The sequence below is a fragment of the Trachinotus anak genome, unplaced genomic scaffold (assembly GCF_046630095.1).
Source record: "Trachinotus anak isolate AG129_WGS33_773 ecotype Australia unplaced genomic scaffold, CSIRO_AGI_Tana_v1 ptg000054l, whole genome shotgun sequence".
Classification (NCBI taxonomy): domain Eukaryota; kingdom Metazoa; phylum Chordata; class Actinopteri; order Carangiformes; family Carangidae; genus Trachinotus; species Trachinotus anak.
Genome location: NW_027273905.1, coordinates 151,775 through 178,985, shown reverse-complemented (window position 1 = coordinate 178,985; position 27,211 = coordinate 151,775). Strand labels below are relative to the sequence as shown.

At 46.2% G+C, this 27,211-nt stretch overlaps 4 protein-coding genes across 6 annotated transcripts; 1 reads left to right on the top strand and 3 right to left on the bottom strand.

Annotated features, from left to right (window-relative positions):
- Nucleotides 1–9: 9 nt before the first annotated feature.
- gins1 (GINS complex subunit 1 (Psf1 homolog)) lies at nt 10–2,579 on the bottom strand. The gene is made up of 7 exons (XM_071473496.1): nt 2,424–2,579; nt 1,962–2,026; nt 1,278–1,376; nt 893–983; nt 606–722; nt 449–523; nt 10–212 (listed from the first exon to the last, which is right to left on the bottom strand). Exons 1-7 carry the CDS (start codon nt 2,496–2,498, stop codon nt 144–146), a joined length of 591 nt encoding a protein of 196 aa, XP_071329597.1. The 5' UTR covers nt 2,499–2,579; the 3' UTR covers nt 10–143.
- On the top strand, nt 2,040–15,219 carry abhd12 (abhydrolase domain containing 12, lysophospholipase). 3 transcript variants are annotated; one of them, XM_071473495.1, is made up of 14 exons: nt 2,040–2,255; nt 4,160–4,334; nt 9,944–10,065; nt 10,623–10,728; nt 11,236–11,355; nt 11,747–11,777; nt 11,896–11,941; nt 12,037–12,166; nt 12,611–12,648; nt 12,805–12,884; nt 13,034–13,116; nt 13,911–13,989; nt 14,081–14,208; nt 14,622–15,219. In XM_071473495.1, exons 2-14 carry the CDS (start codon nt 4,162–4,164, stop codon nt 14,656–14,658), a joined length of 1,173 nt encoding a protein of 390 aa, XP_071329596.1. In that variant the 5' UTR covers nt 2,040–2,255; nt 4,160–4,161; the 3' UTR covers nt 14,659–15,219. The 3 variants fall into 3 exon arrangements, with proteins under 3 accessions (XP_071329596.1, XP_071329594.1, XP_071329595.1); XM_071473493.1 differs by lacking the exon at nt 2,040–2,255 and adding an exon at nt 2,631–2,763; XM_071473494.1 differs by lacking the exon at nt 2,040–2,255 and adding an exon at nt 2,762–3,119.
- Nucleotides 14,964–23,867, bottom strand: LOC139615469 (glycogen phosphorylase, brain form-like; the record flags this gene model as incomplete). The annotated part of the gene is made up of 16 exons (XM_071473491.1): nt 14,964–17,251; nt 17,355–17,421; nt 17,510–17,644; nt 18,985–19,192; nt 19,407–19,548; nt 19,639–19,697; nt 20,303–20,450; nt 20,574–20,675; nt 20,797–20,911; nt 21,064–21,227; nt 21,352–21,498; nt 21,785–21,877; nt 22,067–22,210; nt 22,293–22,375; nt 23,362–23,636; nt 23,668–23,867. Coding segments are annotated over 16 exons (2,247 nt in total), but the record flags the coding sequence as incomplete, so codon positions are not given.
- On the bottom strand, nt 23,826–27,146 carry LOC139615472 (glycogen phosphorylase, liver form-like). The gene is made up of 4 exons (XM_071473497.1): nt 25,358–27,146; nt 24,943–25,021; nt 24,105–24,208; nt 23,826–23,957 (listed from the first exon to the last, which is right to left on the bottom strand). Exons 1-4 carry the CDS (start codon nt 25,532–25,534, stop codon nt 23,868–23,870), a joined length of 450 nt encoding a protein of 149 aa, XP_071329598.1. The 5' UTR covers nt 25,535–27,146; the 3' UTR covers nt 23,826–23,867.
- Between the last annotated feature and the right edge of the window lie 65 nt (nt 27,147–27,211).

Sequence of the window (27,211 nt, the reverse complement as noted above, 5' to 3'; positions counted from 1 at the left end):
AATCAGCTGTTAGAAAAACAAACTTTTTATTTTTCCATTAGAAAAATCCTCAAACTTCATCCTGGGCAATGTGAACATCTGTCTGCTGCTAAAATAAAGAATGTGGGGGGGGTGGGGTTAGCTCGTTCCTCTTCTCAACTGCTTCAGGACAGGACGTGCTCCAGGACACCCTGACGAATCAGCTGCTCACATTTCCACCGTGGCAGGAAGTGCTGAGGACAGAAAGACAGACGCTGACGTGAGGACTTTCCTGTTAGGACCTGCAGAGCAAGCGTCAGGTGTGCACCATCATCATGAGGCCAGGTGCTGGACCACGGGCCCTGCACTTTCCCCTGTTTTTATTATTTAGTCCTATTTAATTGGTCGATTTTCATCAAGACTAGACTGGAATAACTACCCCCCCCTCAGGGTAACCATGGACTTCAGGATCCAGACTGGAGGTTCTCACCTGACTGTTCTTCTTCAGCAGAATCACTGTTCCGTCGTCAATTTCAAACTCTCCGTGGTCCTTTAAACACCTCACCTGGAGAACACAGACAGGTGTCAGCACCCTGAAGGCAGACTGCAGCTGGAGGTCAAAGGTCAAACAAGCTCGAGTGTCTGACCTCAATGTAGAGACTCTTTGGAGGCTTCATGTCCTGAGTGATGTCCAGACCTTCGCCTCCCCCCAGAGAACGCATGAAGGAGGCCAGAGACTTTTTGTACTGACTGAACCACTGCAGCTAAAACACACACACACACACACACACACACACACACACACACACACACACACACACACACACAAAATCAGCTGATTTTTGATTTAGAACATGGAAACCAGAGTGAAGGAGCCTGAAGACAGGAGCTGTTGACAGGTGAGGAGCAGGTGAAGAGCAGGTGAGTCACTCACCTCCTCTGCGCACATGTGGAAGCGAACGTTGGCGGGAAGCACGCTGCCGTACTCCCAGCGCAGAGCCCGGATCCTCAGCAGCCGGTCGTACCTGAAACACACGGTGGGATTCATCAGTGCTGCAGGACCGGAAGCTCCGAGTGACGTCATCACGCTTCTGCCCAACAGCTGGAGCCTGGAAACCTTTGACTAAGATGATTCATCAGTGACTGAAAGAATTGATTATTTTCTGTGGATCGATAATTGATCAGCTGCCGGTTAACGTGGTGTTCCTGTTAGCATGTAGCTAAATGGGAGCAGCTACACATTGAGCTGCATTAAAACACTGACAGACAGTGAGTGCTGGTCACATGATGCACAGGTGTGAGGGTGTGTGGGGGGTTACAGGTAGGCGGTGAGGCAGCGCTGGTTCCTCAGCAGGCAGCAGTGACGCAGTTTGATGGAGGGGATCAGCTCGGCTCGGCCCTCAGACTTGGCCTCGGTTCTGAAACAGTGAGACCAGGTGAGTGTTGGTTTCACCTGACAGGTCGGTTACTGCGCTCACCTGCAGCTCCAGCACTGGTCTCTTACTAGTTGTGTGTCCTCAGTCTCCTTCAATTAATCACTGAAGTCATTTTAATCGAGCTTCACAGTAACTGAACTGTTGGTCCAATAAAACCAGAAGATGTTACCTCCAGTTTTATCACATCTGAATGGGCATTTTTCTGTTTCCTGACATTTTGTATAACAGTTAATAAAGAAAATCATGTGCAGAATAATTAATCATGAAATAATTATTACCTGCAGTCAGAAACCACAATTAAACTGAAGCTAACCAAAGTCTGAGGGAGGAACAAATCTCTAAAATAATCTCCATCATCATGTTGAAAACCACAATAACATTTTATAAAATTGTTTTAATCTGCTCAAAGTTCCATCATTGATGGTGAAAATATACAACTGCATCATAACCTTTAAATCTCAAAGTAAAAGTGGGGAACTGTCACTGCCAAACTCTCACTGAATGTAAAACTGAAAATCAAACATGAAAGCTGTTGAGGAATCAGAAGTAAAGTAAAGTGGGTCTCACACGTCGCTCTGGTTCTGTTCGTACAGAGCCTCCATCTCCTGCAGAACCTGCCGCAGCCCGTCCTCCTGCAACCGGACACAAGCTTCATCAGACCAGACTCAACTTAAAGCTGATGTCAACTGAATCAGGTTCTGCTGGAGTCCCCGTGACCCGCTCTGTGAGCTTGTATGACTTCACACATTTATCCTAAAACCAGCAGCAGTGAGCGTCACAGCGCCACCACCTGACTGCTGGTGCTGATGAAGTATTTCAACATGGCCGCGGTGTCGCTCCAGCTGACCGGACTGTGAATTGGTGAGTCTCATGTAGTCACAGCTGCTTGGTTTATTCGGGCGGAGCCGGAACGTCAGACAGTTTCTGAGAAGCCTGCGTTTCAACAAGCAACAGAACTTAAAATGTAACTTTTTTCAACGGAGATTCGGCTCTGACCCACAGAGACCGACGGACGCCCACGGTACTCACGTTAAAAGCGGGCAACTGTCCGTCGCTCATCCGGTGAAGTTCTCTGATCAACTCGGCGGCTTTTTCACAAAACATCCTGCGGCGGTAAAACACAAACACACGAAGAGGAATCAGTCAATAAAATCTTAATTCCACCGTAAAACCCGCGGACGCAGACACAGGAGGAGCACGGGTCCTTTTCGCGGCTAAACCGGAGCTCGGTGTTGTGGTCATGTGACGGATGACGTGACGCTCCGGAAGCCGCCGTGGGTCAAAATCAGAGAATCGAGCCGTCGCCTCCGAAACTTTTAACATTAATTTCTCACCGTCATGTGGTGAGGCCGCTGCCGCAGGCTGAGACGTGAGGACGTGTATTTTATTTGATTAAAGTTGGTGATTATAAAGCTAAATGTGCTGTTTATCGCTGGAAGATCACTGTTTCTAACCCGCGGAGTCATTTCCGTGTAGTGACACTAGAGAGAGAGAGAGAGAGAGAGGCACCGGATCTGTACGTTGTTGTAAAACTGTTATTAGTGTTTTATTGTTTGTTCCGTCGCTTCTTGGTGAAGCCGATTAGCCGATTAGCCGATTAGCCGATTAGCCGATTAGCCGATTAGCCGATTAGCTAAGTTAGTTGCCCAGTTTACTGCTGCGTTCAAGGTCCACAGGACAAAACAGCTTCTACAAGAAAACGTGGTTCTCTTCAGGTTCGAAATGGTAAATTCTACTTCTGCGAGATTTGTGTTTTGATTTCAGCGGAAGATCTGACTTTACAAGTTCAAAGCATGAGTCGAGTAATTGATCTGAGGGGGTCGTCAGAGGATTCATGGGAGAGGAAAGAAGAAAAAACAAAGAACTGATTCACTGATCAAATGTACTTAACACGTATGAAACAGTTACTGAAATGAAACCGTATGAAAGTTTAGAATGAAAATGTCTCTTTATTTGAACTTTTAACAACTTAGTCTTAAACATGACAAGGACACACAACTGCACACTGATTTCACATGAGACACAACTACACTTGGAGTTTCATAGGAGGTCGGAAGCCAAAAATGTTGGAAACCACTGGTTTAATCTGTAAATGTTCATGTTGTTCAGGCGTGTGATTGTGGACACAGATTGTTTTCACATGAAGGTTGCAGAAGTCAGACGTTGTCTCAGTTCAGCAGTCGGTGGCATCACTGTACCGGTGGTGACTGGATCAGTACTTGATATGAGCAGGTACCCTGAGTTCAGGGATCAGAATCAGCTTTGGGGGAGGGTCTCGTCAGTGCCTCCCTGCTGGTTGAATTATCACAGTGTTAAAGGTCAGCTGCTGTTCTTTGGTGTGTTTTGTACCAGCAGAGAGTGAGAGAGTGAGAGAGTTCACCGCCTGTTTTCACACCTTGCTGTTGTTTGACTCATCTCACGAGGTGCATTTGAAGGCAGCATGTCCAGAAACCGGTTTTGTTTTGGTTGTCTTTGCTCCGACGCTCCCCAGGGACCGTGGACGCAGCACAGTGGGATCACGTGGTTTGTTTCCGCCCTGTGATTGGCTGCGGCAGCTCGGTGCGGATCAGCTGCTCTCTGCGGGTCTCAGTGCGGAGCGCCGAGCAGCTGGAGGCACAGCCGGGACTCAGCTCCTTCCTCACCGGCTCTCACCGCGCCGTCACCCGGCAGGATAACGGCCTCCTCCCCGCTGACAGGCCCGCAGTAACGGCTCTTCGTTCGGTCGGTTTTCTGTCGTTAATACTTGTTTCCTTTAACGTTTCCAGTGATGCGAAAGCGGAATAACTCGGTGACTGCGGAGCCTGACAGCGGAACCACCGGCTCTCTGCTGGACAGCGACCCGGACCTGAAGCAGCGTCCCAGCAGGGGAGCAGCGGGGCTCGCAGCCGGCGGCCGGCAGGGCCCGGCGGAGGAGCGGGGCATGGGGAAACCGTTCAGGAGGTAAGACCGGGAACACACAGGTGTGTCAGCACCTGGACTGACTGTTTTTACCTTTTTATTCACATGAAATAACAACAAACTGATGGAAACATCGCACTGAAGTGTGACCACAGCAGTTTCACAGTCATCAGCATTTAGATCTGGTCTCTGTGTTTATCACTGGTTAAGAATTAAACAATAAAAATATTAATGACGTGATCTCAAGAAAACAAAAGAATGAAAATAACTTTAAAAGAAGTAAACAATAAAATTAATTTAAACAATAAAAAAAAATCTACCAAAAAAAGTAAAATTGAAGAAATAAATCTTTGCACTGATATTGGATATTATTTAATATGAACAAAGATTTATTTTTAATATTTTCTCAGTAAATAACTCCAAAACAACCTGATAGAAAAGATCATTGTAAAATTCAGAGACATTATTTATTTATTTATTTATTTTATAAGACACCAAACCAGTCAGGAGCTGATGTGACTCCAGTTCACTGGTCTGACTGGTTTCATGGAGACTGAGGGCCGGTCAGACTGGAAGTAGCCGTGTACGACCCTGATATGTCCGGGCTGTAGATTCTGGAGCTGCTGCTCAAATCATAACAGACATGAGCTCAGTGATCTGATCAGCTCCTGTTATTGATCTGGGAGATTCATTTATCCCCTGTGAAGCTGAAATAATTAATTGATCAATCAGTTACTTTTTCCGCAACCTTTTATAATCAATTAATCAGATGTGATGTTTCCTTTATGACAGTAAATTAGTAAAATGAGTAAACAAGACTGTAAAACAAGAAACTGAACATGTTCCTCTATAAAAAGCAGCATTTTTTTGATTTCCCATTATTTCATAGACCAAACACTGAATCAATTGATTGAGAAAATAATGAACAGATTCACTGATAAAGTTATTATGGAAGTTTATTTCCTGATCAGCAGCGCTGCAGTGACTCATTGATTAATCAATCGGTCAGTCAACAGAAAATTAATTGGCAACTATTTTGATAATTGATACTTGAATAATTGATGTTGTTGTTTTCTGTTTCACTGCGTCACGTATGATAATAAACTGAATGAAGACGTCTTCACTGTTTACTGAAGTTTGACAAAACAAACAATCAATAAAATGAATCAAGAAAATAATCAGCAGATTAATCAATAATGAAAATATTTTCGTTTAACACAAAAAAGTAAAACTGGCTCCACTTCAACCAGACACAACATCAAACTACTGTTCACACATTGGTTCACTGCACCGATCAGCAGGGAGTGAACACTTTACCCTGGGCACTGAACTTTGACCCACATTACTTGCCATAGTTTTGTGTGATGGAGACTTTATGTGAAGTTTCACCTCTAAATAATCTGCTGTGCGTCCTGTCAGGTGAAGCAGTGTAATCCTCATTAGAGCGTCTCTGCAGATTACACACCAACAGGAAGTGGACCTGAGCACACACACACACAACCTGCTGACACAGGACTCTGCTGCTACACACTGGTTTAACACGGCGGCTGTGAGTTTCTCGTGATGTCACAGAGCTCTCACTGCGTCCAGGTGACTTTTCCTGTAACGTTGTGACGTCGAGCAGGAAACTGAGAGTCTCATGTTGAGTCAGGTAACACACCTGCTGTGTGTTTTCCCCCAGTTTGACCTCGGTGTCACCACATAGAGATGCTGACATTAGCCACTGTGGAGAATATCCTGATGAAGTGTGCAGCTCCTCCTCCTCACTAACCCAGATCACTTCAGGGATCAAATGTATAAAACTGTAGAGTCCACGGAGGCAGTTTCCTCATCGATGCTCCATAATCCACCTGCAGCAAACAGACGTGAAGATCAGTCTTTCTTCACTCTGTTACTTTGGATTTCATCCACTAAAAATGTAGAACAACGAAACAGTAACTGGGCCGAGGGACTCCTCTTAATATCCAGATGGTTCATAATTTAATAAACAAGTTTATACAGAAACTTGAGTTCAAGGCCACTGGATCCTGCTGCTGAAGAAGTGAACTCAGTCAGCTGGTCAGAAAATGAATGAATGAATGATCAGATTCAGTTGTGAAGATAATTCACAGTCTCAGAGCTTCAACAGCAAATATCTCCAACGACAACATGAAACACCGGAGAGAAGCTCATTTAAAGAGGTCCAATCACACAGTGATTCCAGGACCAGAGTCCGGCTGCGGTTCTTGGTTCTGTCCAGTCACAGGAAGTGACCTCACTGCAGCTGACGTGTCTGTAAGGTCACAGGTTTGATCCCCGAGTGTCGTCACTTCTCTCAAACCGGAGACTGAAAGAAGAAGTCTGGTCTCTGTTTGGCCGAGTCAGCGTCTCAGACTTCACATGAACTCAAGTAACCTCAGAGTCTTTACACTCAGTTACCCCCCCAACCCGCCAGATCTCTGTCTCCTGACCTCTGACCTGTGACCTCTGACCTCATGCATTTCTCTTGAGGCAGACAGAATCTGTGTTGTTGTGTTTGTGGTGTTGTTGTGTGCAGAGACCAACACACACTCACTGACCTCGTGTCACTAAAAGACAGTGACGCCTGTGTTTGTGAGTAAACTTCTTCTTCATGAGTTGAATCTGGGTTCGTCCGACTTCATAAACTCCAGACTCCAGATGACGACATTTTCATGTTTGTGTTGCATTCAAGGAACCTGGGTACTCTGTTTTCATTCCTCACACTGGAGCTGGGTCACATGGCCAGAAAAAAAAATATATATTGATAATAACTGATAATTAATGAGAAGGAAACAGTCTGATGAAGCCACATTAAGAGTTTTTGTTTATTTTAAATTTGACTTTGAATTATGTTGATTTGAGTTTTGAGATATTTATAATAATTCAAGAAAACTGGCCGTCAGGTGCCTTCATCAGAACATGGTTGATGGATGATATGATTGCCTGCCTACCTCAAGGAAGGCTTTTAATCTGAAGGTCACAGGATGTGTTCAAGTCAGGACTGAATCTTGAATAATTTAAGTTTGTTTTTATTGATCTAAACTCTGACTAGTTTTGAATCATAAGTTGATTCATGGTTTCACGTTTACAAACCAGACAGAAGATCCAGATGTTGTGCTGCTCCACACGGACACAGCTGGATTTACATTCATGTGTCACATGATGATAAAGAATAGAAGTGTGGCTCGGAGGCTGCTTCCTGTTTACTGACTCATCACTTCATCATCATTACAGGTGCTTTTCATTATTATTGGATGTTTCATGTCTGTATTGGACAGCAACAGAGAGCAGGGACTCACTGCTCAGGGTGGTAATCGCCCCCCAGCCATGCCCCCCCCCCCACTTTGTGTTCGTGTAAACAGATGAGAGTTGTTGTTGGTCTCTGGCTGCAGAGGCCGGTCTCCCTGAGTCTGTGATGTTCTCTAGACTCAGGCTCAGGCTGTGGCCCCAGAGTCCATGACAGACAGACAGACAGACAGGCAGGCAGGCAGACAGGCAGACAGACAGGCAGGCAGGTAGGTAGGCAGGTAGGTAGGCAGGCAGACAAGAAATAGAACCTCTGGGTTTAGTGAGAACAGTGGAGACTTATTATGACCTAGGACTTGTCCTTGTCAAAAGTATTTTTGCCGCCATCTTATAAACTGAACGATTAATCAGTTAATTGATTAGAAGGAGAATTGATAATGAAAATAATCAATAGTTGTAATCTGTAGTTCAGGCTCTTCAGTCCTCCACTCTCAGCTCTGCCTCTTGTGACTGGTGGGGGTTCAGAGAGCCCCCCCCCCCTTTCTGCAGTGGGCTCACCTCTGTGTGACCTTGAGGTTGCAGCACGCAGCTCAACACCAGCTAATAATACTGCAGGCTGTCTGCCAGCTGCTGCTGCACACACACGTTACACTGACCACACACACACACACACACACACACACACACACACACACAGAGCTGTGTGTGCGTGTGTGTGTGTGTGTGTGTGCGTGTGCGTGTAGTCTCCTGTAGTTTCTGTTGTGTCTCAGGTTACAGTCAGTGACAGACCTGCAGCTCCAGTTCAGCCTCAGTGTTTTACTTAAAAAAACCCAGAACAGGAAGGATAGTCAGGACCCTCTGAACCAGCTGCAGATATCAGGTCTGATGCTGTGATCCTCTCCGGGCTGATGCAGGATGTTGAGTTGATTACTGATATTGATATTGATCATTAGTATTAATACAGTAAACTAACTCATTTATTTTCAGACCTCACCTGGAAACAGAAGCAGGTTTTTTTTCACGGTGCCTTTCAGGACATTCACAGTTGCCTCATTACAGCAAACCTGACAAAATAAAAGTCCCTTCTGATGGTGGCTGTAGCGCCACCATGAGTCCTGCTCCCGAGTCCTGCTCCCCAAGTCCTGATCCCCGAGTCCTGATCCCCGAGTCCTGATCTCAGTCCTGCTCCCTGGAGGATGAACCTGTTAAATTGTAATGATCTTTCCTTCCACCCTCAGGTCTGATCTGAGTGTGGGGGACTTGGACTTGGACCCTGCAGAAGCAAGTCCAAGTCTTTTAGATCCGTAACCAAGATGATTCTCAGCTGAATTTATTTCACACATCAGCAGCATCATTAAACTCTGGATCTGACACTCCCAGTTTATAAACCATGTCCCTGATGCTGTCTTCACTCAGAGCTCAGACAAATACACAGTGAACAATGACAAATGGTCATGTGATCAGAGCTTTGATGACCTCATCATGAAGAAGGTCACCTGGATGATTTCACTGTCCGTGAACACATGAATCTCTGACGTCACAGTCGGAGCCCGAGAGAGCTGCGGGTCAAATACTCAAGGTTCACTTACTCGGCTTTTTTCCACAGGAGCTTTTGACTCATTTTCAATTGGTCTACTAATAATTTTCTTGATTAATTGATGAATCTTTTAATCAATAAAATGTCACAGAGTGACCAACTTACAGCCTGAAAACTAATTAACCAGGAATTTACAAGAAGCCGGCATGATTGCAGATCCATGATCCAGATTAAGAGACTGAAGATCCTGCAGACGCAGCACAGTGTGAATAATTCAGGTCCTCAGACCTGCTGGGTCCTGTAACAGCAGTGTTATCAGAGTGGTTACTCAGCTTACACACACACACACACACACACACACAAACACACACTCTGAGTGGGCTCAAATAGCACCTGTATATGTGAACCTGTGTGGACTGAAATAACTGTTGTGCAGTGAATGTGCAGCAGAAAGTGAGAAATCAAACCTGAGCAGATTAAAGTTTAAAGCTGTTTGAACCTGATGGTTCGGATCCTGGACTTGTTTCTACACAGTCCAGGTCCAGGTGTGGGAACAGGACCTGGATGAACGTGGACTCTAATTTGTGTGAAGCCACAGGTTGAGCTGGATGTTGTAAAACTGCTCTCCTATTAAAATCCTCAGACTGAAGTTGCAGGAGAAGATTCTCAAACTGTTGAGAAACAGGTGAAGTCGCCTCTGTGGATAAATCTGACTCAGAGGATCCGTCCCTCTGAATACACCTGAGCCTGTGTCTGTCCACAGCCACAGTGTTGTTGTTGTTGTTGTTGTGGTGTTGTGTGTCGAGCCGATGCCGTACAGCGGTCCGGTCTGATCCAGCTGTGATGAGGGTGTGTTGTGTGTCCTCAGGTTGGGGCTGGTGGGGAAGATGAAGAGGATCCTGCTGTGGCTGCTCGTCGTCTACGTTTCCATCCCCTTCATCATCAAACTCTGTCCGTCCATCCAGGCCAAACTCGTCTTCCTCAACTTCGGTGAGTGTTTCACAGACTCTCCTCCGCCAGCTGCCGTCACCACTGATCCGGAGCTGAAACTGGTCTGGGCGGAGACGGTTTCCACTTTGACACGCTGGTTATGATGAAACCCTCCCCGTGAGTGTGTGACATAGATGTGCAGGAACCAGAATTCAGTTTGTTCTTATTGGTACCTGGTTCTTAGGATTTTGGAACCAGGTCTAATCTGGAACTGGGTTTAGTGTCTTAATGATGAGAGACAAACTTCATGAGATCCAGTTGAACCAGTTAAACCTGGTTTATGTCTACTCAGGAAAACTTGGAGATCAGAACCTGACTCAGGGAAAATCTGGACCCACAGTCCTAGTGGTCGTGGTCTGTCAGTGCCCTCAGAGTCAGCAGGGGTCAGAGGTCAGCAGGTTTATGTTTCTGAAACCTGACACCTGACTGAAAGGGCAGGAAGTGGGCGGGACTCACAGGGTAATTCACAGCAGGTGTAACAGAAGAAATGTGTCAGATAGCAGCAGTCATGTTACCATCTGACCTCTGACCTCTAACCCCCCACCCCCCCACCCCAGTGAGGATGCCGTACTTCATCGACCTGAAACAACCTCTGGACCAGGGACTGAACCACACACACAACTTCTACCTGGAGCCTGAAGCTGGACTCAAGATTGGAGTGTGGTGAGACACACACACACACACACACACACACACACATACACACACAGACACACAGACACACATACACATACACATACACATACACATACACATACACACACACACACACACACACACACACACACACACACACACACACACACTCTATGACAGGTTCAGATGTCCAGTGGGCGGAGCCTGCTCAGGTGTTGTGTTTACCTGCAGACCAGTGATCAGGTGTGTGGTGGAGTGTGAGGTCGTGAACATCAGGAGGAACACGCACAGACTCACACCCTGCTGCGTGTCTTTGTGTCGCTCAGAGGTGTGTGTGCTGAGTCACACCATCAGCTCCTGTTCATCTACAGTGTGAGGAGAGTGGAGGGAAACTGATCCAGAACCAGTCTGATCAGGTCTCTGTCAGTGAGCTGGCCCGCTGTCTGGGGGGGTGTGTGTGTGTGTGTGTGTGTGTGTGTGTGTGTGTGTGTGTGTGTGTGTGTGTGTGTCTGAGTCCTCTGTTCTGTGTTTCAGGCACACAGTTCCTGCTCAGATGTGGAGAGAAGCTCAGGGGAAAGAAGGCGACTGGTACGACTCCAGGTTTAGCTCCACCCACCCCGTCATCCTCTATCTCCATGGAAACGCAGGGACCAGGTGACCCCCCCACCTACACACACACACACACACACTCATACTTGTACTTCCATCTTTGTGAGGACACTTATTGACATAATGCATTCCCTAGCCCCTTACCCTAACCTTAACCATCACACCTGAGTGCCTAACCCTGACCCTGACTCTAACCTTAACCTAAACCTAATTCTAACCATAACTCTAAAACCAAGTCTTAACCCTCAACATGTGATTTGAAGGTGTCTCAAAAAGTGAGGACCGGCCAAAATGTCCTCACTTTCCCAAAATGTCCTCACTCTGTTAGTAAAATACTTTTATTGGTCCTTACTATGTAGCGAGTACACACATACACACTTGCATCAGTCCCCTAGTGTCATGTATGACCTTTGACCTTTCTGTTGTTGTGTTGTAGAGGAGGAGACCACAGAGTTCAGCTGTACAAGGTAAGCACACACACACACACACACACACACACACACTGTCCTTGTCAGCCACTTGCACCTGTGCAGTTCTGCATTAGAGGTCACATGACTGACCTGCTCTCTGCCTGTCTTCCCTCAGGTCCTCAGTTCATTAGGCTACCATGTAGTCACGTTCGATTACAGAGGTGAGAGACGCTGACTCATCAACCTGAGACTGACACAGCTGCTGCTTTAACACTGACAGGTGTGTGTGTGTGTGTGTGTGTGTGTGTGTGTGTAGGCTGGGGGGATTCAGACGGGTCTCCATCGGAGGGGGGGATGACATCAGACGCTCTCTTCATCTATGATTGGCTGAAACAGCGGCTGGATAAAACACCACTTTATATCTGGGGACACTCTCTGGGGACAGGGTAACACACACACACACACACACACACACACACACACACACACACACACACACACACTTGTACTTCTATCTTTGTGAGGACACTCATTGACATAATGCATTCCCTAGCCCCTTACCCTAACCTTAACCATCACACCTGAGTGCCTAACCCTAACCCTGACCCTAACCTTAACCTAAACCTAATTCTAACCATAACTCTAAAACCAAGTCTTAACCCTCAACATGTGATTTGAAGGTGTCTCAAAAAGTGAGGACCGGCCAAAATGTCCTCACTTTCCCAAAATGTCCTCACTCTGTTAGTAAAATACTTTTTTTGGTCCTTACTATGTAGCAAGTACAAGTGTACACACACACACACTCACTCACTCACACACACACACACACACACACCATCACCAGGTCTGCAGCAGTGATTTAATCTGATTTGTTTGTTTTTGTTTTGTAGAGTCGCCACCAACCTGGTCAGACGACTGTGTGACAGAGGTTCCACACACACACACACACACACACACACACACACACACAGATTGTGTTTGGTTCTCGTGTCAGGTTCTTTCATTTCCTCCATATTCACCTGTTTGAATGTGGACTTCAGTTCTGGATCAGGTCTGAAGGTTCATGTTGAGTCTCTCTCCTCAGGGACTCCTCCTGACGCCCTCATCTTAGAGTCTCCATTCACCAACATCAGAGAGGAGGCCAAGAGCCACCCCTTCTCCATGGTAACACACACACACACACACACACACACACACACACACACACACACACACACACACACACACACACACACACACACACACACACGACTGACAGGTTGAAGTGCTGCAGGTGTGTGTCTGATGTGTGTGTGTGTGTGTGTGTTTCTCAGGTGTACAGATACCTGCCCGGCTTTGATTGGTTCTTCCTGGACGCCATCACAGCAAACAACATCCGTTTCGCCAGCGATGAAAAGTACGTGACTGTCAGCCTCAGCAGTGACCTTTGACCTCTGACCTTAAATCTCTGAGCTGGACAGTTCTTTAAAGAACCTTTTTAGAAAGTCAAAAACTTTAATGACCTCAAAGACCTGTTCAGAAATTCAGGACCAGTTTTAGAGACTGAGGTCAGGAATGTTTTCAGGAACGTTTTCAGAACCATAAAATGTTCTCAGGAATTTTTAACTTCAACACATTTAGAAACTTTTTCCAGACTTCACTCATGAACTTTCCTGAGGTTCTCAGTTTGTTGTTATGAACTCACTCAGAATCTCAGGAACCCTTCAGACGTGTTTGATCAGGATGTTTTTGAGACTCAGGAATTTTTTTCTGAAACTTTAACAAATTGAAACTTTTTCTCGTGTCAGGAACTTTTTGGTAAATCAATGACCCGTTTTTGAAGAATTCACAAACCATATTTTTAAAAATTAATTAATCAGAAAACATTTCAGAGAACTGAACTTTTGTGGAAACTCAAAATCGTTGGAGAACACAGGAACTTATTCAGGAAATATTTTTCAGAAACTTTTTGAAACTATTAAACTTTTTTTTGTCTCTTTTCATGAACTTTTTTTCAGAAACAAAATGAGGAACTTTTTTTCAAGCTCAAACATCTGGAACATTTTTAGAAATTGTTTTTTATTTGGGGTTCTTTGCTTACATCTTTATTACAGCAGCTGACCTTTGACCCTACAGGTGTTTCACTCCCAGATATGAACAGAAACAGTTTCTTGTTTCTTGTTGCTAAAACTGCGCCGTGTCTCTCCTCAGTGTCAATCATATCTCCTGTCCCGTGTTGATCCTCCACGCTGAGGACGACGGCGTGGTCCCATTCCATCTGGGCAAAAAGGTACAAACAACGCACAACCAAAAAACAACACACACACTGTTCACTGTATTGTTCTGCCAAAGCACTAAACCAAACCCCCCTCCCCCTCCAGCTGTACACCATGGCCTCCCAGTCAAAGAGCCTCAGTGGTCACAAAGTGCAGTTTGTTTCCTTCCCTTCTTCTCTGGCCTACAAGCACAAGTTCATCTACAGGAGCCCAGAGCTGCCAAACATCCTCAGGTACCACAGTGACACAGCCAGCACACCCCCATCTCACTGACATCACCACACCCGGACACAGGCTGAACGATGGTGGGCCGACGTCGTGTGAATAACTTTCAGTTCATTATCAAACTGTGGATCAGTCTTGGTGGCAACACTGTGACGCTCTCACTGTGTAACAGGCACGTTGTGCGACGGCCTGTGAAGGTGCAAAATATTCTCTTGATAAGTCGCCACCTTAAACACAGAAACACTGACCTCAGACCAGGTTTTTGTTTCATGTGGATTTAACCCCCCCCCCCCGAATAAACTGATCTCATGGGGACAGTGAACAAATTGATTCTACAGCAAAGTTTGAAATGTTGTCGTTTGAGTCTTGTTTCTGTTTGGACCCTGAACGTCACACTAACGCTCCTGTTTGTTTGTTTCAGTGATTTTCTCGACACAGCTCATCCTGTCGCACAGTGAGGAGGAACTGAAGGACGACACACTCTTCTCGAACCACACACACACACACGCACAGTGACACACACACACACTACTGTTTGTGTTCAGTGTGACTGAACGTTCTCGCATGAACTGAACACAAACACACATCATTCCTTTCTCTCTGTTAGCATTCCTCACACACACACACACACACACACACACACACACACACACACACTCTCTCTGCACTGGCCTCACAGCTCACACTGTTACAGCGACTGTACTGTAGAACGAGGAGGAGGACGAAGATCAAACCAAACTGGACAACAAACAGGAAGCGAAGATTCTGTTTTTATCTTTTTAATATTTTATCATCAAAGCCGACACACGGAGCTCGATTCTCTGCATCATGTGATGATTTTTTTTGTTTTCTCTCATCTGATTGTTTGTCTCTGACGTCGGTTTTTACTCTTTGGGTCCATCTGATCATGTCTGACTCTGGTGTCCGGAGGATTCAGGGTCTGGTTTGTTTTTAAAACTTCTCAGTTTGAAGGCCTGTTATGACTTGAATTATGAATTAAATATTTCTTGTTGTATGTAGCCGTGGTTTTAAGGTTTTTTTGGTGGTTTCAGCGACTCGCTGCTCATTTGACAGAACAAACAAACGAACTGTCTCTGAGAAAATTCAACATTACAGAGCAAAAAAGATTTAATTTTCAGCAACAGACATCAGTGCTGTGATACAGTACTTTACTGAACACTGACAAAAGCTTTTTAGTTTGAGCCAGATTGACATTCATGTTGACCAAACACTAATTCTGAATGGACTCCATTACCCACAGTGCACTGCACATTACTGTCATTTCCAGTTTAACTTGTAAATACCATTAACATCAACATCAAAGTTGTAAAACAGAGAAAAAAAAGTTCCAATGTGAAGATGACAGTAAGTGGGACAAGTGACAGGTTGTAACCAGAGTCACTGTTCCATTGTAAGTCAATGGAACAAAAATGACAGGTTTGCTCCACTGAAGATTGCAATGGAACCAAGTAAAGGGAGGACCTGACTGCCAGTCAATGGGTCACTAGGAAATATTTTGAATGCTGCAGCATTATGTCAATTTCATTTTTAAGTCAAGAAAATCAGAGCTGTGCCTCTAAACTTCAAGTCAATGGATCAGATGTGAGAAGCTGCTTATAAGGCAGACTTTTTCCCACTGTAAGGCACTGGCAACTTTTCCTTCTGTGGTTCAAAACCACGATAAGGCAACGAGACGTCAGCAGCATCTCAAGACAACAAACATTAACATGATGGTTTTATTTACGACCACGTGGTCAACTGTTGTATTCGCACAAACATCACTCAGAACAATCAGCCTGAAAGCTAAAACATTCACATTAAGATGAAGAAAAGTCTTCAGTCCAGTTTAACAATGATTTTCTGTCATGGAATCAGTTTATTCTGGAAACAACTGAGCAATGATGCATTTTGGGGTTTTAAAAAAAATGCGGGTTTTTGACATGACGGAGTAAAAACAGGGAGGAAGATCTGCAGTCGTAACAAAGCTTTTTTCAAGTTATTTGTTATTTGTTTCTTGGTTTTTCAGGATCATTAAACTTGTGATTAAATGTTTCCACACAAAGCTTTTAACATCAACTCTGCAGGAGCTGAGAGGAATCTAATGTTTAATCCACAATAAGTCGAGGATAGAATTTATTTCTAACTCCTCCCACCGAGCTATCAGTGAAATAAACACTTACAAATCTGGGTGAAAGTGGGTTAAATATGAACCTTCTGTCAGTGCACAAGGCAGCTGCACGTTGACGCTTACACCAGCGTGAAGCATGAAAATACATTTTCAAATATCTTCAACATCTTTTCTCAGTAAAGTTTCATCATCATCACCATCAGGTCAAACATTTCATCTTTGTGATGTCGGACAGGTTCATTAACTTTGATCCAAGACCATCACACCACATCCTGAACCACAGTCCAAGACCTTCAGTGTCGGGTCGGGTATTTTAGTCAGTTGGGTGTTAATGAAATTAAAACACAAACTCACCAGGTGACAGATAGTCGTCATAGCAACTTGTATAATGTAAAATCCCACAGTCTGGTTAATTTGTATTGTCAGCATTATCACACTTTATAAACCTGGAGTGAGTGAACCGATGGTCGTCTCTGTCTGGGCTGTGTTTGATTTTTAATCATTAATATGAACCAATGAGAGAGTTCGTGAAGTTTTCTCTGCAGAACTTTTGGATTTTGCTGCCGTGTCACTGTGGAGACACAGTTCATGTTGATGGTTTGTGGTTTGGAGGATTAAAATGTAGCTGCTCTACCTGTTCACATACACACGCAGTACAAATGTAACTGGAACAGTCTCAGTGCTGAGAGCTGACGCTGTGAAGCTGGACCAGATACCTGCAGGAGAAACCTTCAGACGGTTCCAGCTGATCATCATCATCATTTACAGGACTCGAGCGGCGGCTCGTTGGGCGGTGGGATCTTCACGTCAGAGGGTTCGACCCCCCAGATCTCGCGGGCGTACTGGGAGATGGTTCGGTCGCTGGAGAACTTTCCGGAGGCCGCAATGTTGCGGATCACCATCCTGGTCCAGTCTCTGGGATTCTGCAGAGAAACAGGAAACAACAGCTGCTGATCAATAATGAAAAACATCCCTGACTGCAGATGAACCACAGATTCATTTAACTTGACGAATGAAGAACGTCACCTTGTAGACGTCACTGACTCGCTCCTGACACCTGACGTAGGCTTCGTAATCTGCAAACACCTTAAACCTGAGGAGGAAACATTCACAGGTCAACAATGAGCGTTTATACGTCACTGCCGCCGTCACAGGGCGGAGTTTGTGCTCCCTCTCTCTACCTGTCGTGGTTCATCAGCATGTGGATCAGGTCTCTGAAGAGATCCGGTTGTGTGGGACTGAAGAAGCCACCCTGGACCTGGTCCACAGCCAGTTTCAGCTCTGGCAGGCGCTCGTAGTACTCTCTGGCGTTGTAGCTGCAGGAAACACAGCACAGGTGAACAGGAAGTGACATCTTCAACAACTGCTGGTCTGCTGCAGGTGACCTTGTCACGTAAACTGAGAGCAAACCCTGTTGGTGCATTTAAGGACCCTCTGACATTTGGGCTGCAGCTAAAGCTTCTTTTCATCATCGGTTCTTTACTGAATGAATCATTTGGTTGATAAAATGAGTGAAAAACTTTTTCACAACAGAGACTCGTCAAATCATCACATCCACCAACAAACAGGATCCAGTCTTTACATCTGACTCTGAAACACCTATAATGATCAGAACTGAACAGTTTGCTGCATGAATGAAGATTCATTCCGAGTCTGGTCACAGTTTTCAGAAGGAGACATGTTTATGATTGTGACTCATGATACAGGAAACAGTCCAGAGTACAAGAATCACAATGACAAGAATAATAAGAAAAATTCACTTTTCATACAGGAAGATGAAACATGATGACACAAGATAAAAACTCAACCAAAACAAAACAAAAAAGATTTTTAAACCAGATGCCGAATAAAAAGGAGATTTAAAAACAAATGAAATCAGTGGTAAATAAATCACACATTCATACTGTGTATTTTGAAAGAATGGATGCACTTCCTGTTTTAAAAAGTTGTAAATGAGCTGAATCTACGGTGGCCCAGAGAGTTCAACTCACTGTGACTTCAGTAAACATGCAAACAGACAAAACACAAACACACTCAGAAAACTTCTTCATCAGTTTGACAACAGGGGCTGCAGATACGCACAAAACAAAGGATGTGTTTCCAGGGGACACTAAACAGTGATGGACCTGCTGGGACACAACTGTTCTTCAGTAGTTTGTGACTTTTGAAGCTAAAAAACAACAACTGCTAATAGATGTGTTTTAATACATCCCAGCAGGTTCATCACTTTTTAGTGTCCCCTGGAAACACTCCTGGTTTCTTCAGTTGAAGTGTGTTGGGCTCTCTGGGCCACCGTATCAAACATTTTGTTGATTAATGAAAAATGAATCAGAGACTAAATTAAATAATTTCAGTCATTTCTTCAGCAAAAATATCAAAACTCCACAATTCCAGTTTCGAATTGAATCTCACAGTTTTCTGACATTTTATGGACCAGAGGATCAATAATGAAATAATCACAGGTCAGAACTAAAAGCAAGATCCTCAGGCAACATGGAGATGGTATCAAATTGTCCTTGAACACAGCATCTACAGGAGTCCCTCACTTCCTGTCTGACCCTGTCTCCCTGCAGACTCTGATGGATCATCTGAGTCGTTCTGATTAAACCCCCCCCTCCCTCCTCCTTCCTCCCCTCCACTCCTCCCCCCTCCTCACCCCCTCCTGTCCATCTCCTCCACGTCTGTCACTCTCATGCCAAAGATGAAGAGGTTCTCCTCCCCGGCCTCCTCGGCCATCTCCACCGTGGCTCCGTCCATGGTGCCGATGGTCAAAGCTCCGTTCAGCATGAACTTCATGTTTCCTGTTCCAGAAGCTTCTGTTCCTGCGGTGGAGATCTGCTCCGACAGGTCTGCAGCCGGGATCACTGAACAACACAAAACACCCACACACAACTTCACTCAGCCAGACAGAGACCTGCAGACCTGGTCCTGCAGGTCTACCAGGGTTCTGCTTTAGGTTTCACACGATCTGGATCCAGATTCATTGGTTTTACACCTTGAACAATAAAATGTGTCATAGCCATAGAAATACACTCAGTATCCAGTTTATTAGAAACACCTCCTCCTCCTCCCCCTCACCTCTCTCAGCCAGAGACACTCTGTAGTTTTCCAGGTAGATCACTTTCAGCTTGTCTCCCACGGCTGGGTCGTTATTGATCACCTGACCCACCGAGGTGATCAGTTTAATGATCAGCTTTGCCATGTGGTAACCAGGAGCCGCCTGCAGGAGAGAGAGGGTGGAGAGACCATGTGACTGAGCTGCAGTGATGTGGACTCACTGTGTGTTTACACAGATCAGCTGAGTCTGTACCTTCCCTCCGATCATCACCGTCCTGGGAACAAACTCTCTGTTGGGCTCCAGTTTGATTCCTGAAGACAGACAAAGAAGAAACTGATGAAGGTTCATCAAAGTTTGTACAAAGTGACCAGCAGAGGTCAGCACAACAACCCGGAAACAGCCTGACAACAACAGCCTGATAACAACCGGACAACAACCGGACAAGAGCAACCCAACGACAACCTGACAACAACCCGATGACAGCCTGTAAACAACAATCCGGCAACAGTCTGACAACAACAACCTGACAACAACAACCCAATGACAATTTGACAGAAACAACCCGACGACAACCCGACGATAGCCTGACAACAACCTGACAACAACCTGACAACAACCTGACAACAACCTTCAGAGTTTCTTTAGAACTGAACTCTGACTGAGACCTGATCCTTTAGTCCACTGTCTCCTGTCCTCTAACTTTGTCTTCAAGGTTGCAAAACTCTCAAGACTCCAGGCCTTAGACAGGTGTGGAGCTGTCATGTGACAGTGTGAAGACAAACAGGTGATCTGTTATTTTCAGTTTCTTCTTCTTGTGTTTTGCTAAATCTCACTCAGCCTCGGACCAGCAGGTCCTCCACAGCTCACTGACTCCACAGGTCACCTGACAGGAGAACCTGCTGCAGCTCGGTCTTACGGTTGTAGAGTGTGATGGCGTGCAGACAGGTGAGCAGCTGCCTCTTGTACTCATGGATCCTCTTCACCTGCACGTCAAAGATGGACTCTGGATTCACCTTCACCTGGCTCTGTTGCTGCAGGAAGGAGGCGAACTTCAGCTTGTTCTCCTGTTCAGAGACAGAGACTCATGAGAGGGACGGACAGGAGGACAGGTGAGTGACAGACGGACGGGTGAGTGACTGAAGGACGGGTGAGTGACAGATGGACAGGTGAGTGATGGATGTCTCTACCTGTTTGACTTTGGCCACGTCTCTGATAAAAGCAGCGTCATCGACGTATGGGAGGATTTTCTTCAGCTGCTGAAGATCAGTGAGGAAACCGTCTCCGATTCTCTGCAGGATTCAACACAAGCACAGACTGAGACCAGCAGACTGACGAAGACCTGGTCCTGGCCTGTATGTACCAAACTAACTGAGTCCTCCACACAGGTGTCAGTCTCAGGTGAGTTCGTACCTCAGTGATGATGTCAGCCAGGCCAGGGTTACACAGCAGCAGCCAGCGACGAGGAGTGATGCCGTTTGTTTTATTCTGAAACTTCTCTGGATCCACTTCATGGAAGTCTTTAAACCTGCAGGACAAGGTCCTGGTTAGTCCACTATGGAGACTTTAGTGGTCCCACATCACAGACTGTGGATCCAGGCTCATCTTTAACATCTGACTCAGAAACTAACAGGAAGGACTGTTGTCTGTGCTCTGATTGGCTGTTGCTGGTGGACTCACACGCTGGTCTTGACGATGTCCGAGTGAATCTGAGCGACTCCGTTGACGGCATGAGACCCGACCACGCACAGGTGAGCCATGTTGATCCTCTTCGGGTCTCCCTCCTCGATCAGAGACATCCGATGGAGACGATCGGTGTCTCCGGGGAACATGGCCGCAATTCTCTGAGAGACAACACGACACTCAGACGCACAACTGCCTCAGTCTGAACACACCAGAGGAAACAGAAGGTGTGTGTGTGTGTGTGTGTGTGTGTGTGTTGTACTCATGTGCTGAGGTCAGTCTTACGTCCAGGTGTCTTTGGTTGATGTCGTAGATGATCAGCAGGTGTCGAGGCAGCAGATGTTCGAACATGGAGACGGGCCAACGCTCCAACGCCTCGGGCAGCACCGTGTGGTTGGTGTACGCACAGGTACGACAGGTGATGTCCCACGCCTGGACACACACACACACACACACACACACACACACACACACACACACACTTTTAAACAACATGAACAATAAATCTTTTGCTCAGAAAAATGAAAATCTGATGGAAAAGTCCATCTGCTGATGAAGATCATGCAATATGACTGAAAGCTCTGGGGCAGCTCCTAAACTGACTGAGTTCATTAATGTCCTCGTTGGTGCGTTCAAAGACACTCTGACATCAGAACTTGTACAGTCAGCTGCTGAACATTGAGAGCTGCTGCAGGTTAAACGGAGTCTGAGGTCTCACCTTGTCCCAGTCCAGCTTCTCTATGTCCAACAGAATGCTCATCAGTTCAGGGATGGCCAGAGCTGGGTGGGTGTCGTTCAGCTGGATCGCCACCTGATAGGACAGGTGAGGACATGAGTCACCACCACAGAAGAAGAAAAACTTGAAAAGTCTCCACTCACAGTAGAACTCAAGTGAAACTGTCCATTGAGGCGTCTGTGCAGCAGAGAGCAGTGTCCAGGTGTGTGCGTGTGTGGACAGTAAATTAAAGCCCCTCCTCCCCCTTTCCATCTGTCTTCTCACCTTCTCAGGGAAGGTGTCAAAGGACGTCCTGACCGGGTCTCTGCAGCCGAACTTGGAGGACTTGAACCTGCGGATGATGTCCTGCAGCGTGGCAGCGACCACGAAATACTCCTGCTTCAGACGCAGCTCCTTCCCCTCGAAGAACTACACACACACACGCAGTTGACTGTCAGGTGTGTCCCTTCACCACAGGACTAACTCTGTCCACACACTCAGACAGACTCACGTTGTCGTTGGGGTACAGGACTCTGGAGATGTTCTCAGCCAGGTTCCTGTCCAGAACTGCTTCAATGTAATCTCCAACATTGACTGGACAGAGAGACAGACAGTCAGAGAGAGAGAGAGAGAGAGAGACAGTCAGACAGTAAGACAGACAGAGAGACAGACAGACATGGTCTGGGTTCTGGTCTGAGTCTCATCATGAGAATAATTATGTCTCTGTGTTTTTTTCTGTCTCTGTGTCTGCAGTGATCTGATTGGTCGGTAGCTGGACTGATGTCAGGTCTTAGTCTGGTCCAGTTCTGGGATCCTGGGTCCTGGACCAGTGTTTGATAAACCTCATCCCCAGGTCTCCTGCACACTAAAGGATGTGAGGACTGTCCTGGTCTGCAGGTTCAGGTCTGGGCTCTGCAGTGACCCCCGGTGGCCACTAAAGGTCACAGCACCTTTAAATGACCTGCAGCTGTGGAGGAAATGCTCGGACCTTTCAAAGTAAAAGGTGATGTAGAACTGCAACGTATCAAGGAGAATAACTGATCATTATTGATTAGGATGATTTTCTTAATTCACCTGCTGATTATTTTATTGATTCATTCACTGAGTGTTTAGTAAAAACCAACAGAGAGACTCAGAGTCTGTTTGGTCTCAGAGACGCAGTGATGTGGACCAGGTCCAGGTCCAGGTCAGTAGAGACTCAGAGTCAGGACTCAGTGAAGGAGAGACCTGGGTGTGGAGTAGGAGAGGAGGTGCTCTCTGAGCAGAGGGAGACGCTCCTGCTCCCACAGTGATGATGAAGAGACTGAGGATGACTACAGCTCAGTCTTTCATCCACCAGGTTTATTAAAGATTCATTTCAAACACAAATTATTCAAATAAAAGCTGTAAATTATTGTATCTGAGAAACTTGTTATTTTTACAAGAAAAATAATTATCAAAGATTTGATCAATGTTCTGTCAACGACTCATTGATTCACTGAATAATTACATGGACAAACTGCAGCGGTCAGATCATTGACGATCAGATCAGACTGATGAAGAGTTTTTAATTAAACGATGATGATGATGATCAGACGTACAGTTCTGCAGTTTGAAGTCATTCGGTGCTTTAGCCGACCACAGTCTCATCGTGTTCACCTTGTTGTTATGGTAACCAGGTACAGGAGTGTCATAGGGCATCGCCAACACCACCTGCGCGCACACACACGCGTGCGCGCACACACACAAAAAGAAGTAGCAGTCTGTTATTTTCCACTGAACTGATAGTGACTCAGAACAGCTGGACTCGGGTGGACTCAGGTGGACTTGGGGGGACTCAGCTGGACTCAGGTGGACTCGGGGGGACTCAGGTGGACTTGGGGGGACTAGGGTGGACTCGGGTGGACTCGGGGGGGACTCGGGTGGACTCGGGGGGACTGGCTGCTACAGTCTCAGGAAATGAAGACAGCTGACTGACGGTGCTGGACTTGTGCAGGATCTGGTCCCTGCAGGGTGGAACAGGACGTTTAAAGGGTCCAGACCTGGTTTTAGGTTCTGGTCTGACCTGTGTGTCGACCCACTTCGCTCCGGGCTCTGTTTCCTCCACTCAGCCGTAGAAGTGAACCAGCAGCATGTACTCAGGTCTGGCCTTCTCCCAGGGGTTCCCGTACCGCAGCCAATCATCTGCCTCCTCCACCTGAGGAGCTGAGCAGCATGTCAACCAATCACAGGCCTCCTGAACCCCTCTGTGTGTGTGTGTGTGTGTGTGTGTGTGTGTGTGTGTGTGTGTGTGTGTGTGTGTGTGTGTGTGTGTGTGTGTGTGTGTGTGTGTGTGTGTGTGTACCTGCCATCCGTCTCTGATCTTCTGGTTGAAGATACCGAACTCGTAACGGATTCCGTAACCGTACGCCGCCAGACCGAGGGTCGCCATGGAGTCCAGGAAACAGGCTGCAGGAGGGAGGAAGAGGACCAGGTTCATCCTCACTAATATCACACTGAATCAATGATCAATACTGACTGAATACATCAATGATCAATACTGACTGAATACATAATCCACCTCCCATAATGCACCTGGACAGTGTCTTTCATTAGAGCCTCAGTCTCCAGCTTCATAATCTTTATTTAGAAACAATCTGAGACCAGTTCACAGTCAGAGACACAGAGGAACCAGATCAAAGATCTGAAGGACAAGGACAGGACCAGGACCGGGACCGGGACCGGGACCGGGACAGGGACCAGGACAGGGACCAGGACCGGGACCGGGACAGGGACCAGGACCGGGACCAGGACAGGGACCAGGACTGAGAACAGGTCTAACAGGATCGGGACTAACAGGACCAGGACAGGGACCAGGATCAGGACTGACAGGACCAGGACCGGGACCGGGACCGGGACCGGGACAGGGACCAGGACAGGGACCAGGACAGGGACCAGGACAGGGACCAGGACTGAGAACAGGTCTAACAGGATCGGGACTAACAGGACCAGGACAGGGACCAGGATCAGGACTGACAGGGACCAGTGTAAAATCAGTGGAAAGTTCCTTTACTTCCTTTAATTCTCTCTGTGTCAGTTTATTTTCAATGAGTCCGTTTTTTAATCACTTACAACAAACAGTAAACTCCATAAAGACCAAAGATCCTCGAGAGAGAGGAGGCTTCACTCTGTCTGTTATTCACCTGCCAGTCGTCCCAGTCCTCCGTTACCAAGACCAGCATCCTCCTCGATCTCCTCCAACTCCTCCATGTCCAAACCCAGCTGCACACACACACACACAAACACACACACAAACACACACACACAACAACAACAACATTAAACTATTAACTGAGGTCAAAGTGAGGAGCAGCAGCATCACTCAGCTTCATCTTCATCCTAATCAAATCCAAATAAACCAATGATACTTGATTGATTATTGAGGCTGATGCTGATCAGCTCTGTTGACAGTACATGGATCCACTGAGACTTTCTAACATGAACACGTCTGATGAAGCAGGTCAGAAACTTGTCTGATCGATTAATCATCTAATCATTTCAGGTCCAGACTGAGGAAATGATGAAGCACACACACACAGACACACACAGGTGTGTTACCTGGTAGATGGCCTCGTCACAGGCGTTCTGCAGGCCCAGGTTGATCATGGTGTTCTGCAGAGCTCTGCCCATGTAGAACTCCAGAGACAGATAATAAACCCTCTGAGGACACACAGCACAGTCCGGATGCAGATCAGACCAGAACCAAGGCAGGACTCCAGACTCCAGGTGCACCATGTGGCTGTTACTGTAGTCTGTGTACTGATGTGACAGGGGCCAACCACTGACCCTGGGGCCCCTTCTCTTAGTTCAAATGTTGGTTTAAAACCGTTACGATTTCACTTTCTGGTCGAAAATCCTGGTCAAACTAATGACTGAGACACTTTCTAATGACGTCTGCAGCGGCTCGTAGGTTTGATCTCCTGTAAGAAAACACGGCTGCTGCCTCAGCTCTGTGACTGAGGAACAACCATCACATGTGGTTTTGTCTGTGCAGACAAACAGCAGCTGCAGCAGGACGTTTGACTGTGACAGAGAATGTGGGCTTTCAGGACCCGGTGTTTTACTGCTCAGCTGAAGTCTGCTTCTGTTTCCCCTGTTGTGCCGCCACCCTGCTCAGCCCGCGGGACGGCATCAGGGTGTGATGTGTTTTTAGTGACTGAATTACACTTCTGTAGATTCTCTTGTTTTATTGTGACTTTAGCTTTTTTATTCTGCTGCCACAGTCTACACAACTGCCCCCAGACGCCCTTTAGTCATATAAAACACACCATCAGCCTGCTGTTAACATGCAAAGACAACCACAAACAGTCAGACTGACACATCTGTAACATCTGCACCGTACAGTCGGACTCCTGGGTGTCTCAGCTGCTTCTTGTGGCAGGGAGCTGCATCCAGATTCACCCAGAACCCCAGAGAACTGCGCACACTGACACATCAAACACACCACAACTCACTAGAGTTCTCTGGTTCTGGTTCTGTGTGGACCCTCAAAGACCGAACAAACCTTCTGGTTCCTAAAAAAACACTTTTGCTCCTAAACATTTTTTAAATATTATTCTTAAAACTGAAATTTACATCACCAGACAAAGACTAGAGAAAACTAACCTCAGCGGTTAAACAACAGTGATTCAAACAAATATGCTGAAGTTGCTCTTTTCATAGAGAACGTTCTTTGGCTGACAACCAAGGATATGTTAAAACTGTTCGGTAATTGAATAGAGTTTGGTACCAAACAACTAATCCTGCATCAACTCAGACTCCCCTAAAAATACAGTGATTCAGAAATGTGAAACTTTATCAATATTAAACTGCAAACTGACTGAACAGAGTTTGGCCCACTTCTCTCCTAAGAAGACAAGTGGGCTAAGACAAGGTCATGGAGAAAGTCAAGCAGAACTCCTCTGCAAAATATGACAATATCATGTTTCTTTGGTACTTATCAGAGTATGTCAAGAACGAAACATTAGTTAAGATGTTTTTGAGATTGATATGATCCACTGATGAAAACGGCATCTGAAGAATACTCCAAACATCTATATTTTGCTTGAATCGTGAGTTTATTAACCGGTCTGCACTGCTGTCTATGGCGCACTGCCACGGCTCTCGACAGGCGAACCAAGTTTTTAAACTGACATTCTTACGATAATAAAATAAACGTGGAGGTTATGTGTACGCCGAACTTTTGTCTGGCTCCAACACATCCAGAACAAATAGATTGTGCTTTTCATCCCTTTCACATTTGCAGATGATGAGGGAAATCTGAAATCGAAGCGTTTTGTCAGTGGAGTTCAGCACGTTGTCTCCACGCCGGAGGCCGGCCTGCTGCTCCTACCTTGGGGTCTTTCTCTAGTACTGCTGCGTTCGGACCCAGCGGCCCACCAGCTGGGCCCGGACGGTGTGGGCCAGGGCGAA